This window comes from Sturnus vulgaris, chromosome 3, assembly GCF_052056855.1.
Source record: "Sturnus vulgaris isolate bStuVul1 chromosome 3, bStuVul1.hap1, whole genome shotgun sequence".
NCBI lineage: Eukaryota > Metazoa > Chordata > Aves > Passeriformes > Sturnidae > Sturnus > Sturnus vulgaris.
The window spans coordinates 57582864-57601015 of record NC_142245.1 but is presented as its reverse complement, the minus strand read 5'-3'; the positions used below and the strand labels follow the sequence as shown (position 1 = coordinate 57601015).

At 37.0% G+C, this 18152-nt stretch overlaps 1 protein-coding gene across 1 annotated transcript in view; it reads right to left on the bottom strand.

The window, feature by feature from the left end:
* The window catches only part of SYNE1 (spectrin repeat containing nuclear envelope protein 1), a 240444-nt gene that overhangs the window by 99306 nt on the left and 122986 nt on the right, over positions 1 to 18152 (bottom strand). The window contains exons 76-88 of the mRNA XM_088161722.1: positions 15797 to 17957; positions 15283 to 15620; positions 14443 to 14587; positions 13248 to 13466; positions 12124 to 12386; positions 10467 to 10632; positions 10090 to 10245; positions 9737 to 9889; positions 7173 to 7355; positions 5541 to 5678; positions 4052 to 4237; positions 3223 to 3345; positions 942 to 1128 (exon numbers count right to left, since the gene is read on the bottom strand). Of these exons, the coding sequence (XP_088017848.1) occupies positions 942 to 1128; positions 3223 to 3345; positions 4052 to 4237; positions 5541 to 5678; positions 7173 to 7355; positions 9737 to 9889; positions 10090 to 10245; positions 10467 to 10632; positions 12124 to 12386; positions 13248 to 13466; positions 14443 to 14587; positions 15283 to 15620; positions 15797 to 17957 (4418 nt within the window). The remainder of the gene's footprint in view (positions 1 to 941; positions 1129 to 3222; positions 3346 to 4051; positions 4238 to 5540; positions 5679 to 7172; positions 7356 to 9736; positions 9890 to 10089; positions 10246 to 10466; positions 10633 to 12123; positions 12387 to 13247; positions 13467 to 14442; positions 14588 to 15282; positions 15621 to 15796; positions 17958 to 18152) is intronic.

Here is an 18152-nt window from a genome sequence, read left to right as displayed (position 1 = left end):
AAGCTAGCCTTCTTAGTCTCATGGTTGTATTATAAAACATTTTCATCTGCTTTTCCACTTCAAGTGTCCATTTGTGACTATAAGAAAAGCTTAGATATTACAGAAAATACAACTGAGAGAAGATTATGAAGATTGATTCAGAAAATTATCCTACCAATATAGTATCAGTTCTTTCTATCATAGATGCATGAATAGTTAATCTAACCCATTTTTAAAATTTTCTGTGTGACATTGTAACCTTTCTTGTATTTAAGCATAATTAATTATCCTTAATCATCAAAAGTCTCTTCTATTATCCAATTGAAACTTTGTAGCTACACCTTAGCCTATGGAATATGATATGTATATTCCTGTCACTAAATAGCAGAGAAGAAAAGCTTATTCTCTTCTTTGGAAATACCTTTTACACGTATAATTATAAATCCAAACCATCAAACAAAATCTAGTTTACTCATATTTAGCAAAATTTGAAAATACAAATTTAATAGACATTGAATGATTCCAAAATCGGAAAAAATATATATAAAGAGAATAAAAAAATATTTTTATACCACAAAGTTAATTAACTCCATAGTTTTTATGCAATCTTCAGAAGTAGCTGATGTTATAATGTTATATTAATTTTATTAATTATTTATTAAATTATTATCAAATTAACCTGCATACAATTGTATATTAGCTGTTTGACCAGTTAATCCTAATAGCATTACAAAAATCACAGCAATATCAAGGAGAGAACTGAGGTGAGAGTCTGACGAGTGAATCAACAATTAACATGATCATGACTATTAAAGTCAGGAATAACTGAGACTTAGTGGGGAAATTTCTAATGGTACTGCAGAACAGAAGAGTGCACAGAAGTATGAAATTCAGTGTTTTCATGACAATTTGCATGTTGCTGTTGAAGTTGCTCTGAGTGATTTCATGGGCTGGAGTTGCACTTGCCTGCATGATGTTGCACTGCTGGATGGCCGTGTGCTGCAGGCGGCTGGCCTCCTCCTGCAGCCGCAGGGCACTGTGGCACATGGGCAGGCTGGTGACCACCTCCTCGGGAATCCTCAGGGCACTCTGGCAGTCTTGTACTGCCTGCACTTTTGGCTTCAGTGACTCCATTTCAGACAACAGATGCTAGAAACAAAGTCAGTGCCACAATAAATCAATTTTTCAGAACACCCAGAACATTTCATGCAGCCAAAGAAAAATAATGGTATGTTCAAACAATTAAAAAAAATAAATTATTATTTATTTTCTAAATTGAATATAATTTGAAACACTTTCTCTGGAGCTGCTCATTGTGAAATGAGAATTCTTTTAAAGATTATTGAAGCAAAAAGCCCATATACTAGATACAAAAATAATTCATGAAAAAGCATAGTAGTACCTATTTCTAAGTGTCTATGTAAAAAAAATATTTCTATAAACAGATTTGAGAAAATAGATTTACAAATTCCACAAATTGAAGCAGCACAAGAGTAATTTATATATACACATCTCTCAGTGTTAAAATCTGAGTGGAACTCCCTGCTGGGACATAGAAGCACATTTTCAAAACAGCACATGAATCCCATTGTATTCACAACCTTCCCTTGAAAATACGAACTATGGCTGAAAATGTTGCTTAAAATTCAAAAGGCAGTCAAACAGAAAGGAACAGAGCTACACGGAAACCTTTTTCTTTGATTAATCACAAGCTGTATGCCTTTGCTAATAGTGCCTATTCCATACAAGATGTCCATTCAAGCTGTCTGTTCATATGCATGAGAAGGATTTAAGTGCAATGGCTAGAGAATAGATATGATCACCGTTCTTTTTATCTACATTGAAGAGTTTAATGAATGTATGATAGATATGAAGAAAAAAAAAAAGAAAAAAAAGAAAAGGAAAAATCAATAAAAAGGGCCTTAACAGACTAGAAAAATATTTTAGATTTAATAGATACAAATCAGCTGGAAAATGAGGCAAACGGGGGTAGAGAATTTGGTTATCTTCCTTCCCCTCCACCACCAGAATGATAGCTAAGTAGGTCTGAAGTGCATACTGATGAGAGGATTGTGGTTTGTTTTTTATTCCTGCAGTTTCATGACATATGGTGGATAATCTAACCAGAGTTTCAGTATAATGACCTACTCCTCATGCAGCACAGGTCAGACCCCGTACTGCTGGCAAAGGGTGTCTTTATTGTTCCATCAGCAGCCAGAGGCACCTGGGGGCTGTGTGCCAGCCAGGGGCTTTCCAACATCTCCTCTCTGGCCTGGTGAAACAGGTGGACAGGGCCTACAGCCCCTTTCTGTACAAAAGAAAGTCATATTGAGAGATCTGCTAGAGCCAGGACAAAGAATACACATAAAATCCATTGTAAACTCCATGTTCCTTTATTCTTATGGCGGGTGATGTGTTTCACTTACACTCTTCAAGGCCACATTCTGAAATCTGTTTGCAAGTCCCCAGAATAAAGACTGTGCATTTTAATGAAAAGCTGTGCAAATTTACCTTTCTTACATATGTTTTTCTGCAGATTTTAATCCTACAGTGAACCTGCTAACATCCAGTTTTCACTGGTAGACTGAGACAGTTAAATCTCCATATTAGCTTGCAGAAAGAAACACGTCCTGAGAAACTCAGAAAGCTATAACTTGCCTTATTTTTTCCTGTTAAGAGACTGAGACCAAAACTAACAAACTGACAAATCTCCATAGCAGATCAAATATAGTGGAGAAAACCACAATATCTTATGGAGATATCAACTAAGCATACAAAAATGTAACTGGGCTTAAGGAAACCTGAATTGTCTCCTAGTGCTCCAGATAACTATTGGAGAAGCTAGCAGCAAACTATCATTGTGCAATTGTATCTGTATTATATATTGTATCTTTAAAATAATGGTAACAATCTAGACTTCCTTTTGAAGTACTTTAAGAACCTCTTGACCATAAGCATTAGATAAGAATTGGGCTTTATTACAAGTATTAATATGGATTGGATGCGCACTTCTCAGAACTCTATCAACCTAAGAACGGGCTCATAAAGAATTAGGCTTCAACTATTCCCTCTGAGGGAATGATTCTTCTTGTTCCATCCCTTATTTCCTTGGCAGTAATTTGGGGCTACACTCTGAAACAATGACCCACATAAGAAACACAGAAATCAGTCTCATCAACACTCATTATCCTTTCTGTAAGATCATACTACTCAAATGTTAACTCTGAGGTCCTGGTGTTTTACCTGTCTGTGAGAAAGTTGCTCTTTCAAGCTTAAATGCCCGAGCTCTGGAGATGTCAGCATGGCTTGGGCTTGCTCCAAAGCAGCCTGTAGGGCTCTCACCTCGATTTCAAATTTCTTCATATCCTGTGACATATTTGATTCAGGGATGGATAAGAGGAGAAACAGAAATCACTATAAATATACCTGTCTGGATTTTGCATGTATGTCCCCCTTACATACAGTGCAAAAAAACAATTAATAGTTTTGACAGCTAATTTTAAACGTTTAAAATATTAGATTAAAAAAACAGTCGTATGACAGTCTAGAAAAAGGGATTGCAAAGGCAGAGTTATTATTTTAAGCACTTCAATCTCAAATACAGCATATAAAACTGAAAAAGCATGTTCATTCTTTTTCACTGCAGTCTTTTGGAGAGGTAGGCCTTATAATATGGAATTCGAGTCTGGTCCAGAGCTGATCTAAATTAATAAATAACAGCCTTTAGATATCATTTAAGAGAAGAATAAAGGAAATAGCAGAATTTAAGTGTCAACAAATACACTTTTCAAGTATCTAAACATAGGTGCTCAGTGCTATTTGAGACACACCATTATCCCAAACATATCAACCCAGAAAGGGCGTTTATAAGAGGACCTGCAGAAATCTTGTGCCCATCTGAGTCAGCACCTGAAGGGAGCATCTCAAAAAGATGCAAGATACCAGACTTTAGACAACAAAGTCATGCCCTGTATAGACTACAAATTATCTTCACTGCTAATAATCTCAGTAGTATGATACATACATACATCACCCTAGATCAGCCAGCATTAGAAAAACTGCTTTCATTTACCTTGGCAGCATCTTGGAGGTTCGGTAGCTGCACTTTGATAACTTGCTGCAACTCCTCTGTCCGCCGCCCCAGTTCCAGCACTTGCTGTGACATTCCTTCAGTGCAGTATACACTTGCCAGGTAATCAATCCTCTCACTCATGGCCTCAAGATCCCCATGAATCTCTCCAGACTCATCAAGAATGCTCTAGGTGGAGATACAGGCAAACTGAATGTCAGGTTTGAGACTCAAGGATACATATGGTTTAAGTACATTGATCTGCAAACTCTTCAATCTGTACACATTTGTGAGCCTATGATTAAGTTCCACTGATCTCCTGTAAAGCTTAGACAATATGCTTAGTTCTGAAGGTCTTCTGAAGTGCTTCAGCTTACAGAGACTGAGAAACAAAAGATTAAGCCATGAAGCTTCAGCAGCTGTAATTACCAACACATTAATTTTTGTGTTTTGCTATACACACTTGTGTGTAAAAATATAATGTATGTGATCTGTGGAGAAGATTTGCCCTGAGAGTCTCATATACCTAATAGAAAGTAGCAGAAAGTGTTTGGATGCAGTGTTATAGCAGGATAGGAGTGGTTAATGCTGCCTAAAAAAATCACTGCCAAAGTCTTGTGTGGGATGGCATTGGTTAAGCCTGTATCATCAGATTTTGAAGCACAGAAAATGCCATAGCAAAAACAAACCAGAAATTCTGTCTCCAGCTTTCCTCAGGATAAATTGCCCGGAAGCTCCTATTCAGAATACAAAGTCTGACATACTACACTGCACTGATGTACAAGAATGCAGCTGACAAGTAATGTACATATAAAAACCATAATTTATGTTTATTTTGGTATCAGTGATACATTATTATCTTATGGTGCCTTGATTTCTTTCACATGGTCATGTAACACCAGGCAAGCTTGAACCTCATCAAAACGTCTAACTGATCTCACACACACATTCCACACACAAACACACACAGAACAAATTGCACAATTACAGGGACAGCAAATTATTCTGATGTGAAATGTTCAGGAAGAGATTGGAAGAAACTCTTCCGTTAGGTATCAGCTTGAGAATATTTGCTATAAAACTCATTAGATGAGAACACAGGCTATTCTAGTTTAGCATAATGGAGAAAGAAAAAAACCCAAACTGAAATCATGCTTGATTAACTAAAGCTTTAGAGTGTGAGCTGCAATAAGGTGCTTGGTGTGATAGAATGACAGTGTGCAGACACACTATTCAGCCAAAAGCCTCTATGAAACCAAACTCCTTGAGTAACATGGAGACCAACTTTGAATCACGTTTTTATTCTACAACGTTTTTATTCTACGTTTTTATTCTACAATTTTATTTTTCAAAAAAATTGTCCAAATCCATTTATAAGGCTTGGGTGAACAGTCAAAGAAATCTAGCACTTTAAGAGGAAGTAGAACTCCACTGCTTTGAAAATAACTTTTTATATACACTGCCTTTTAAATTTCATAGCTCACATAATCACCTGGTAGGCTTTAAACTGATCACGAAGCTGAGAGGAAGAATTCCATGTTATACTACCATGCACTAGGATATTTGCTTTCTCAATCCATTTCAATATGAACTCCAGCATCTCATTGTATTCTTCCAAGTGTGAAGCAGCCTGGATAAAAGAAAAATTTGCTTAAGTCTAAGACTTAGTTTGTACAATTCTTGGATGGCGAAAAAACTAATTTTATTTCCTTCATTGTTTTAAACTGGGGATCATTTTAACAACTTTTCCTTCCTGTGTTATGTAAGTTAATTTCTTATATATTTATAGAATTAAAATAGGTCTGTTTCCAGTAGCAAGATTATCTGTTCTGGGGAAAATAAGGCACTATAAGAATGTAGGTCCCACTGGGAGAGTACACTGATGCTCAACTATAACCCTAGAGGGAATATTCCCTGGGTTCCCTGTCCATATTTCAGCCTCACATGCAAGTTTCAAAATACTTCCTCTTTCAGTTTGCGGTTCAATTTCTTATTTTGATATCTCTCTTTCCATTACATCCTCCACATCACCTGGTTTTTTTGTTTTGTTTTGTTTTTTACAGTCTGCTTTTTCCACTCATTCTGCCATATTTCCAAAAAATAAAATGTTACATTATTTCAAAATACAGGACAAAAGTTCTGCTTTCTGATTAATCTAATTTCTCTTTAGCCAAGTTGTCATAAGCTCCAGTTTTCTTTTCAGCAGGAATAATTTCATTGATATTCATGAATTTCCTCTTTATAAAGGATGGATCAAATCTGAGGTGACCAAACTCTATTTGCAAGCAGTTTTCAAAACCTATCATTTTTATAAGTGGATTTTTTTGATGCTGAACAAAAATATCCTAATGTTAAACCTCTTTACCAAGTACCTTTGATTAAACTCTTACTTTCACAATAATTTTATATCTCCTCTTCAAAACAATTTTTCAGAGAAAACTGAAAAGAATATTTTGAAGTTTTCTTACAGAAGCAATTTCATACATGCAGAAAGAAGAACTCATAATTTATCAGGGTATTGATGGCAGAACCATAGGAAATCTATTTATTTGCTTTTAGCTAGAGTTTTTTGGGGATAAAAATAATTAAGGGGAAAAAAAAGAGAAAGTATTTCAGAGATTTTGAACCACAGAAGATGCATCCTTATGAATGCCAAAATACTGCATAAATATTATTTTACATTTTCAGGACCATTGTATATAGGCTTTTCTATTGAAGGTACAAGTTATATTCACCCTCCATGGATTGGGACTAGAGAAATTTTTTTTAATTTTTGTTTTTAATGCTGCAAATATAGATAAAAGTGACAAAACAGAGACCCTGAGAAGCACAGTGAGGTACTATTTCCAGGCATGCTACTGTTTGTGAGATCTACAATCTTTTTAGGGCGCCAAAGGAACCAAGCAACAGGGGATTCATGTGAGAGGGTATTAAAGCAGCATCTGAGAATTATTTCACCCTCTGATTTGACCTGTGTCTCTTTGGAATGTGATGCAAGTCCTGACTAATGGGCAGATGCGCCAAGGAATGCCCTGTCTGGCCTAAATCCAGGAAAATAAGTGAGGCTGTTTGCATGCTCCTTCTGGTGCTGAGAGGAAACAGCAGAAAGGATTTAAGAGCATACCTGACTGAGCTTGGCTGCTCTGTACTCAGCCTGCCGTATGGTCTGCTGGTGCAATGCAGTGAGTTTCCCTATCCTGCTAGCCAGCTGCTTAGCCAGGGGTACGTTCTGCTCTGCAAAGTCCTGGACTGATGCATCTAATTCCAACAGCTTTATATTGCAGCTGTCCAACTCGTCACCAAGGATCTAGACAGAAAAACAATAAAGTCAGTGATCCAGGAAGTGTTAGCTTTTTGGTTGGTTATTTTTACTCCAGTTTGCAACTTTTATGCCCTGTCCAAAGTCTCCATAGTTTTTTTTCCATTTTTAAGCAGGAAAGCAGAACAGCAGGATGTTTGGTCATCTCTTAAGTATGTGCCATTACTCTTTCTCCTCTGACTTCCTGGCTGAAATGGATAACCGTTTTCCCTGCCGTAGCCAAAGACTGAGTCACTTCAGTGTGATATTAACTGTTCTCAGGCATCTTTCTGTGTTTGTTTCTGAAATGAATTGTCAGCACAGACTGCCATGACAAGGATTTTTATTTATTGGAAAAGGGGTTTATTTTATTGCTGTCTTAAAATATAAGTTAAAAAATAGAAACTTAAATATAGGTTTATAAACTCATAAAAATGTAGTTACTCATTAATGGATTATGAAAACTTTAATTTTTATTTGAAACTTGCATTTTCATAGCATGATCTTGATGCAGAAGCAGTCTGATTGTGCTAGACTGTTTCAACAGAAACACAGTTTAAAATCAGTTTTTCCTACCATAGTCACAAATATTTTGAAAAGGAAGCCTAAAAAGTTTTTCAAGTTTCTCATAGATTTATAGCATACTTTTGGGCTGCACTTCCTTGAGAAGAGGCTACTGATTTTTTTGCATTTGTTTTTTACATCCAAGGTGTTAAAAATTCATTGTTTTAGTAATATAAATGAAATAAGTCAGAGAATCACAGAACAGGCTGGGTTGGAAGGGACCACAGAGGGTCATTTGCCCCAGCCTCTCTGTTCAAGCAGGGTCATCTTGTGCACATGGCACAGGATTGTGTCCAGATGGATCTTGAGTATTTCCGGTGAGGGAGACTCCACAACCTCTCTGGGCAACCTGTTCCAATGCACAATCACTGCTCAGTGAAGAAGTTCTTCCTCATGATCAGGTGCATCAATTTCTGCCTATTGCCTCTTGTCCCACTCCTTGGACAAACATCCTAGCCTCTCTCCAATTATTTCTACAAATTTGAACTGCAGTCATTCAGAACACTGCTACAGGTGCTTCAAGAAGTTACTTCAAGGTCTTCAGGTTAGGGCTGTCCTGGCAGACACCTCAGAGTGCAAATTACCATCAATCGTTATGATAAATCAATATTATTCAACAAACTTGGAGACATAACTGTCTACATGTAAACACAAAGACAGATGTTAAACTGCTCATCTAAATACAAAGACACACATATTACAGCAAGCATTAATAAACATATTTACTAGAGATATTATGCAGAATTTATATGTTGTTTGTGAAGGAAGGATCCATCTGACTTGAGTCACACGGATTTAAAACAGATTTTTATTTTATTTTTTCACAATCTGTTTCAATCTTAATATAAAAATATTTACTGCTGTAACCAAAGCCAACCCAGTCTCAAGCGTATCAGCTAAATCCTGACATAAAAGCAGTTGGAACACTACTACATCTCCAGTGACAGAGAGTTTTCATTTATGCAACATAAGAAAGCAGATTTCATTGGCTTTCTTCTTTCTTACTGAAATCAAGGAGAAGCACCAGGGATATAGTTCAGTGACACTTCCTGCAAAGCAAACGTTAGTTCCAAAAGAGTATTTTGGAACATCTTGGACATACCAGTCATGATAAATCTTCTCCTATTTTGTATGCCTTGCTTAATTTCAGACAGTAATTCGGTCAAGTTTATCTTTGCCTAGTTAAAATAACAAACAAACAACAGAAAACCCCAAACCCTCAGCCAACCCCTTTTCCATCTCTCCTCTCCCCAAAATCCCTTACTCTCATATGATAATCCTAATTTGGCCATTACACTTCAGTACAGATGTTTTTTCCTGAGTGTGGCACATGCCTAAGATTAAGAAAACCTTCACAAAGAACCAAGAGTCCTTTGCACTACTCTTAATTGCATGAGTAGTACTTTACCTCGTTTTTGACTCAAATTACCTGAGATGGGCTACAAGTAAAATTCTATTGATCTATTTATCATAGATAAAGAATGATCTTTACAGTACAGACAAGTACAAGGAGCAGTTTGAAGGTTCCTCAGGCTTTCCCAGATTGAAGTCATACCCATTATTTAAAAGGAACCGTGAAACTTTGTCCATCTGACTTTAACACTCAGCTGCTTCCTCCAAATTCTGTTACCTGCGTGGGCCAGTTTAAAAAGAATATAGTTTCAAAAATCTCATCGGTCAATCCTTGTTTCTGTGTAATTCTTCTGTTGAACTATATTAAAAAAACTGTGTCCTGCAAGTCTTCACAAACCACACTTTGGTATGAAGTGAGTGTCCCAATTCAGAAAAATGTATGGCATAACCAAGTAAGGAAAGCCTTGTCTTACCTTTTGTTCAAGTTTAGCTTGTGCTATATCATTTGTTTTCTTTTTCAGTTTGGAAAGAATTGTATTTAGTTCATTTGCTATACCCTGGATTTTCTGATCAAACTCTTGATTCAGTGTTTTGATTTGCTGAGTTTCTCTTTCTTTGGTTTGAATCTGTCAACAATAAGAATTAAATTCAGTAATCAGAAATCACTCCTCCTTATAGGAAATTAACTTTCATTTAACTTTAATTCATAGGATGAAGGTAATAAAACTATTTGGTGTTGCCACGGTTTGACCAGCAGCAGGATACCAAGTTATAAAGCCTGAAGAAGGGCTGTAGATCTGTCAAGCACTTATCTACTGCACTTTACCTGCTCCTGTACAGTTACAAGGGCCAGTCCAACTTCTGCTAAATGAAGAGAGAGTTCAGAAGGCAAAATGGTATAAAGTCCCAAGTATTTATTCTGCTGTTGTTCCGCCAGTTTTTCAACAGCCTGGCGATGAGTAGTAACTTCACCAAAGAGAGACTAATGACAGAAAAAACAGTATTGTTAAGAGCAATCTTAAGTGTCTTCCAAATAAAACATCACAGTCCATCATGTACCTTATGCTTTATAAATTTGTCTAGTGGGTTACTAAAAACCCCATGAATATTGTCTAATTTGAATTTGTGGTGGTTTTGAAACTATTAGCATACACTAGCAGATTAAAATGAAGACAAATATTGTGATTTAGAAATCTGATATACCTGCAGCTCCTGAAGTTGGATGTCCACTTCTGCATCAGGGCTTAATAAATACTCTTTTGTTTCCTGGATCCAGGACTTCACAATATTAATTTCTGCTTCAACCTCCTCACGCTCCTTCAGCTCCTGTTTCACCATCTTCATGCCTTTTTTAACTTTCTGTTGCATACTTCAGAAAGAAAGAAACAATAACTATTTGTGAAGAATTAAGCAATGTCTAAAAACACTGCTTTGTCAAAAAACACTGAACAATAAAGATAATGACTGAGAGCACCACATCCAGAGAAATAAATTAAAGTAAATTAAAATTTTCGTGTCCATTACTTTGTTTTATGTGTTTTGACATCAAGCATACAATTATTTTGAAAAAATGCAAATGTATACAATAGAGATCTCTACATCTGAGCCCATCACCACAGACTGCCCTGATTGTCAGTAGAGGAAACAGGCAATTGCAGGGCATAAATTAGGATTATTTATACTGTCATTCCAAAAGAAACTTCTAAAATGGTTCAGAAAACTGTATCATACACTTATTTCTGTACACTAGTTAAAGAGCGAGACTTAATCTGCTCTGATATTGATATCTAGAATGTAAAATAACATGAGTTAAATTCCACTCCTATTGATGGAATTTGCATTGGCAGAATTCTTAGGAAAAGATGTGGATCAAGCATCTGAACAAGGCCTATTTCCACACTTCCACTAAGACAGAATTTCTGCACTTTCCTCAAGAACTTGGATCTCCTGTAAAAAATTACACCTCTGCGAAAGTCCCATTGGACTACTTGTAGCTCTTATACATGTGACATGGATCTTTGATATTCTCATATTTCATTTATGTTTGCATAACCTTGCATAGATGAATCATGCCTTATTTACTTGAGCAGGAGGTCATCACAGACCCTGTATCTTGGAAACCAATTCTAAGTAAATGAAAAATGGAATTGTAAGAGTACTTACATCTACACATTTTCTGAAGGGATTGCTATTCTACTCTAATTATTTATACACACACACACAATAAACTTTGCACAAGCTTTGTGCAGGGTTTACAGTTTTGTCATTTTTCATTTCTTTGCATTCTCACCATGGAGATCCACTTAATGGTATCTTAGCATAGTTATGAGCTATGTGTCTTAAAACTTAGCATAAAACTTCCAGTTTTTTACATGACAGGGAGATGTTTTCGATTTAGATAAACATTTCCATAGCCTCAAGGTGAAAAGTTATGTTTTGTTTGCATATGCTCTATATTCCCCTGTAAATGTCATACAGGACCTACTTCTGGTACCTACGTGCTTCAGACAAGGGAAACCAAGAGATAAACTAATCAAAAGAGGATACAAAAGAGTTTAAATCAATTATAACTTTAATGCAGTTTATGCAGCTTTTATGTAAGTTAGTATTATTATGCAAGTCAAGAAATATGTATTCTAAAAGGTATACTCCATCTGATGGAAATAAAAATAATGGCAAAAAAGGTATTTAAAGATTAATTTCAAGTAATTTTAAATTAAAACTGATGTTTATCTATAAATAATAGCTAATATTTATTTAGGCATGTTAATTGTTAATGATATAAAAATGATACATAAGCTCTTAATAATGAATTGCAATGTACCATTTTTCTGGTGAATCTTTTAAAATATTTCCTTACTTGTGGCATCGATCTTGCATTGCTTTGATTTCTTGCATAACTGGTAGCTCCTTCTGAGATGGAGGCTTTACTTCCACATCCTGAAGCATGCTAACAGCCTGCTGTTTGAGCAGGCCCAAAGATGACAGCTGGTGGTCCACCTCCAGCAGGAAACTGCCATGGTAATCCAGGAGTTCCAGGAGCTCTGTCTTGGATGCCTTTTCCACTGAGCTTTCTGGTAAGCGACCTTGTAGCTGATCTATAGATATGGTGGCTTTCTGAATCTATGGAAAGAGATGCACTCTTGTCAACAATAAAATTATAAAATAAGCTAGTACAAGTGGAACCAAAAGGTGCTAGACCCAGCCCTGTACATTTAGATTCTATAAAACAGTTGTGGTATAGGACTTGTGCTCTATTGTGCCAGATCCCTTGCTCTTCACATGGGATTAGGACTTGCTAAGGGATTTTTTTGTCCAGTTATGGGTATCTCCTTATAACCTTTAGAATTTATTATATTTATTGCCCTAGGAACTAGAGCTTTACCCTGGGGCACACCCATATTTGGCACAAGTCATGCATTTAACAAAATTATTATCCTTATTCCTAGAGAACCTGCTATCTGGACATGAATTATGGACAATAACAGATAAAAAGAGTCAGGTCGGGGGAAAAAAAAGACATATGATCAATGAGGAATGACAGGAACTATCATCACTGCTTAGTTAAAAGGAGCAACTTCATATTCTTCAGGGGAAAAAAAAGAAGAAGACAGAAAAAAGAGAGAAGAAAGAGAAAAAAGAAAAAAGAGAAGAGAGAAGAAGAAAGGAAAAAAGAGGTTAACATAATCTAAAGCAGAACATCTGAGGAAAGGAAACAACGGAGAAAAATATGAAGAACCACCTTCTGGTTCCACCACCCAAACAATTCTGTATGTACTATACATGCCTGCATAGAGAAGAACAGTTCAAACTTTGTAGGCAATGATTCTAAACCTGGATCTTTCATAGCTTTGTTTTTCTGACCTGAGGAAAAAAATCAGTTATTCCTGCTATCATTTCTCTCTACTGCAAGATGATTAATAAGGCAGCATAATGAGTGAAAACCTATGTACAAGGGGAGGATTTACCAAGACTAGAATCTACCTTATCATTAAAACCCTTCCATTCCTGTACTGCATCTTCCAAAATTTTCTCTTGTTCCTGGGCTACATTCCGGAGCCGTGTCCAGCGCTGCCAAACTGTTGTCATGGATCTACTTATAGATGCCTTACTGGCATCATTACTGATTTTTTCCAGCTGCAAAGCCTTTTCTTCTAGGGCTGTGATCTTCTCATGGAAAGAATTCACTATGGACACGAGAGTCTGAAAAAGTGAAAATAAGCTGTTTTCCTTTTCCACAAGACAACTCATTAATATTCAACATGCAGGTAGGTGAACCACCCCCATTCACTGCAGATGAGGAGGAGATATTGTATTTCGAGCGAGGTGGCTGGGTCTCACTTTAATTCTCATATGCAACATACTAGCTACAGCTACTTGCAAAATGCAAGCTTCTGGAAGCAGCAGCAATCTGGTGCCATCAGCTTTTCTCTTCCTTGATAACCCCTCAAAAATGATGAAAATAAGTAATCAGGGCCCTTTTCATAGCAAAGACTGACTTCTAAACAGTCTAAAAACAAAAGAAGAAATTCAGGTGTTTAGGAGTACATTTATGTCTTGTTTAACAACATTTTAAATGCCTAAGGATTTGAGGACACTCTCATAAACCTGGCAGGCATGACATTACTCTTGGGGGAGATTCTTGATTTCACAAGACACAGCTGGCAGCATGTCTGAAGTGTCACTGACTGTCTATATTAAGGCAACTGAACAGTATCCTGAAGATGAGAAAATAAGTTTTTTTAAGCTATATTTCTTGCTTTTAGACTAAACAAGAGTTAATATTAAACTCCAGCTCTTCCTGTCCTAGTAAAGCTGTTACATGATTGAAAGTAGATGGATGTTTCTATTGATCTGAGTTGCTTGAAGGGTATGTGATTTTGGGGCTTACAGATCCATGGCTTTTAGGAATCTCCTGATTCTGCACTTCTCTACAGTCATAGGCATATAGACAGAAAACAAGCTGAAAAGTGACAACAGATATCTGTTTCAATCACCCCACAAATAAAATACGTGTTTTCCACAGCATTAAACATGTCTTGGTGTGTTATGACACGGTTAAGTGCTACATGTAAAGATCTAAAATCTGAAATTGATGTTACCACAGGTAGGGACCCACGAATTATACATTCATTTTCACTTGAAAGAGAAGGACTTCATGCAATTATCAGTACCTTACCTTATGTGTTAGCAATTTCTCTTCTGCTTCATGAGACGAAGCAGCTTTAGCTACTGAGAATTCAGATAATTTTTTCTCAGCATCATTCATCATTTCAATCACCTTCTGCCTTGATGTCTGGTACTCCTGCCACTCAGAAGCACACCTTAAACAAATACAATTCCAGATAGAACAAATTAATTCTATATAAAAACATTTGAAAATCAGAAATATTATTGCACCTTGTTTTCAATGCAACTGCTTAGTTTTGCTGTTACACAGTATTTTCCAAGAAAAAGAAAGATTATTGGGAAACAGCATACATAGAAGCATATGCTCCTGACTTTCAGCTACACCTCACAGAAAACTGAGCTAGGCATTTAATAGCACCTATTCGACTTTTCCTCATAGACTGCCTGTTGTTGTGGTTTAAACCTATCCAAACACATGAAATTCAGAATATGCAGGAATAATAGAAACATAGTTATGCTTGTTAAAAAGGTATTTCCTTTTAGTTCAAAATGTCTGCTTCAATTTCATTTGTTTGTGCATACGTCTTGTGTCAGGTGAAATACAGAACACTTATTCCCTACTCTTCTTCTCTGTGCTGTTCCAAGCTTAATATAATTCTAACAAAGCTTCGTTAAGATCACACAACTAGTTAGTCAAGGGCAGAAATGAAAGCAGATTCCAAGATCTTTGAATCCCCAAATTTGACTCCTCTCAAAAGTAGCACAAATACTTAAAACTTCAGTTAATGTTCTGATTCTTTCTTTCATTACCAACAAGGTGATCTTACAATGAAGGAAGAGAAGAAAACAGAAAAAAAAAAAAAAAAAAAGAAAAAAAGAAAGAGTATACCTTTGTAACTGCTCTTGCTGGGTTTTGGCTTCTTGCTCTGTCCCTTTGGCCTTTTCCTCCAATGCAGCTACATTCTGCACCAGCTGTTCACTTGCTGTGGCTTGTAGAAAGGGTTCTATCTCGGATACAAGGCCTTGTAACACTTTCAAATTATCATTAAACTGACTTTCTGTGCTGAAAAATTCAACATGGTTCCTTAGATTCTCCTCGGAGTTCTCAACATCTAGACCATTTCTTGCTAACTGTAGAAATTCCTGAGCATCTTCCAGCCAGTCATTTGCTATTTGCATCACTTGGTAGTACCTTTGGCAGAGGCTATATGCTTTATTCAAGGTAGCCTGAAATAAAAGGAAGAGTCACAAACATAAAATCACAGCAGCCTGTATAATTCTAAAAACTCAGACAGTAGGATTACTAAAATGAGTCTTTTTGTGATGATTGTAAAGATCAAGCCACAGAGTCATCTTTTTCAGCTTTGTGACCGAGAAACTAATGATGGTTTGGGTGGACTAACCTGTCTTAGATGTATAGCTTCTTGAACTTCACCATCCAATTCTGCCAGCTCAGCAAGAGTATGTTCCAGGTCAGCAGGTATCAGCTCCTTTGCTTTCATATAGCTCTCTTTCTCTTTATTGCTCAGGGCATTCATTATTCTGAGGCTTGATTGCACTTCTTCCTGATGTATCTGAACCTTTCGGATTTCTTCTTGGATGTTTTGCAGTTTGAGGTCCAAACTTAATGTTCCACTAAGTTCTGTTTTCACCCACCTCAACCAGTCGAGTGAGCGGCAGATTTCTGTCTTGAAGTCAATGCTCTGCACAAGTCTGTTCTCACACTCCATCACTGTGTCAACAATGGCAGAATGCAAAGACTTCAACTTCTCTTGCCAAGCCTGAACTTGGTGATTTGTTGTCTCATATGCAGACGAGTCAACTTGAGGAGAAAGGGCTTCTAGATGTTCAGTTATTCGCTTCAGAAGACTTCCCGAGTCTTGCAAGCTGCCCACCAGAGAATGGTATATTTTCAACTTTTCTTCTATTGGTAGAGTTTCTTCATTCACCTTAACCTGCTCCTTTTTCACTGTCTCTAGCTGTGCCTCAAACTGCATGCACATCTTTTCATGCTCCTGGCATGCCTCTATTGTGTCTTCCAACAGGTTGATTTTCTGTTCTATTTGCCTCTTCAACTTGTGATATAGCGTGGCAAGTTTTAACATCTCATCTGGCTGCCAGGGCTGACCAGTGCTTCGAAAAGCCTCCTTCTTCTGGTTCAGTTCTTCCACTGCTGCAGCAAGGCTCATAGCTTCATCTAAGAGATCTCTGTAGGTTTGCTGGAGTGATGTGGCTTCTTTGGCTGAAACGGCAGCTGGAGCTTTGTCCATGTTAATAAACTGGTCTTCCAGTTCAGTCAGAGCTTTATTTGTCAACTCAATCAAAGAAGCATACTCTTTTCTGGCATAAATTGCTTCCTGAACCTTATATAACTTTTCTTTTGCCAGAGCAGTGACAATATTGAATTGCTGAGGGAGACTGTTAAGTTTTTCATCTAGATAAGAATGATCCACTTCATTAAGTGATGGTAGGAGTTCTTGGCCATCTCTTTGCAGGGCAAGTAGCAGATTTTCATATTCTGGAGATTGCTCAAGAATCTGTTGATATTTTGCCAACTGGCTGTGTAACTCAGCGTCAGAATTCATCACACTGACTTCTGGGAATGTGACAATATCAGCTTGTTTTAGCCAATGGCAAGCTTTATCCAAATCTTCTTTGAAATATTTCCTAGAAACAATATTTTTCTCCAGTTCTAACAACCTCTGGTTACACTTTTGTAAAACAGTGTCATACACATTCTGTAGTTCTTGCAGTTTACCTAACACTTCACTCTTCTCTTGATTTGTTGCTTCTTTCATTAAATCCCTTCCTTGAGCCCACAACGCTGTGACCTCATTTTGATAGGCCTTCAGATTAGCCTGGGTATTCTTACAAGTCCTGATCTGTTTATTCACATCTTCTGGCAAAAGACAAATATGTTCTGGAAACATCACCTTCTTCTCATGCTGGTGAATTTGGTTTGTAGCCTGAAAGACTGCCAGGAGAAATTGGGTCTTTTCAGATAGTGCTTTATTCAGATGTTTTCTCCTCTGGCCAACCAGATCACTGAGACAAGCCACGTGGTGCTGTGCATCAGACACTGTTTTCTGCAGTTCTTGCCTTTCATTGAGCCCTAGGTTGGTCATCACCCTGTCAGCATCCTTCACAAGCATCTTCAGAACAAGCTGCTTGGCTTCAAGCTCACTGCAAATGGTAAGATGATCCATGAGAAGACTCTGAGCCATATCTGGAGGAGGACTCTGTTTAAGAGCCTCTGAGACAGTGGGTTGCTGTTCCTCTGCCCATTCCATTAGTTCCTGAAATCTGGAATGCACCAAGCTGAGCTCTTCTAAGGTTGAAACAGAAACTTGAATTTTCCGTTTGACAAGGTCCTCCAGCTGAGTCCAGCGTTGTTCAAAATGACTGAATTGCTCCTTTACTAATTCTTTGTCATCAAGATTCAAATGTTCTATCATCTTCTGCTTCTGATCTTTTAAATCTTCCAGAGCAAATCTCCTTTCTTGTAGCACAATTGCCAGTTTTTTCAAAGCTTCAAGGTGCACATTTGTACTTTCAGCATCAGATCTGTTATCAAAAAAGGACAGGACAAAAATGAGTTATTAGATCCTATTTCAGCACAGGATTTTAAGAGAGGTCAGGATTAATTATAAGCCCACTATGTACTGAAATCAATATGAAGAAAAGACGTACAGTTTTCAGATTCACTTGAAAGTAGCAGCAGAAAGGTCATCAGGCTGACCATATACATTTACATGAATA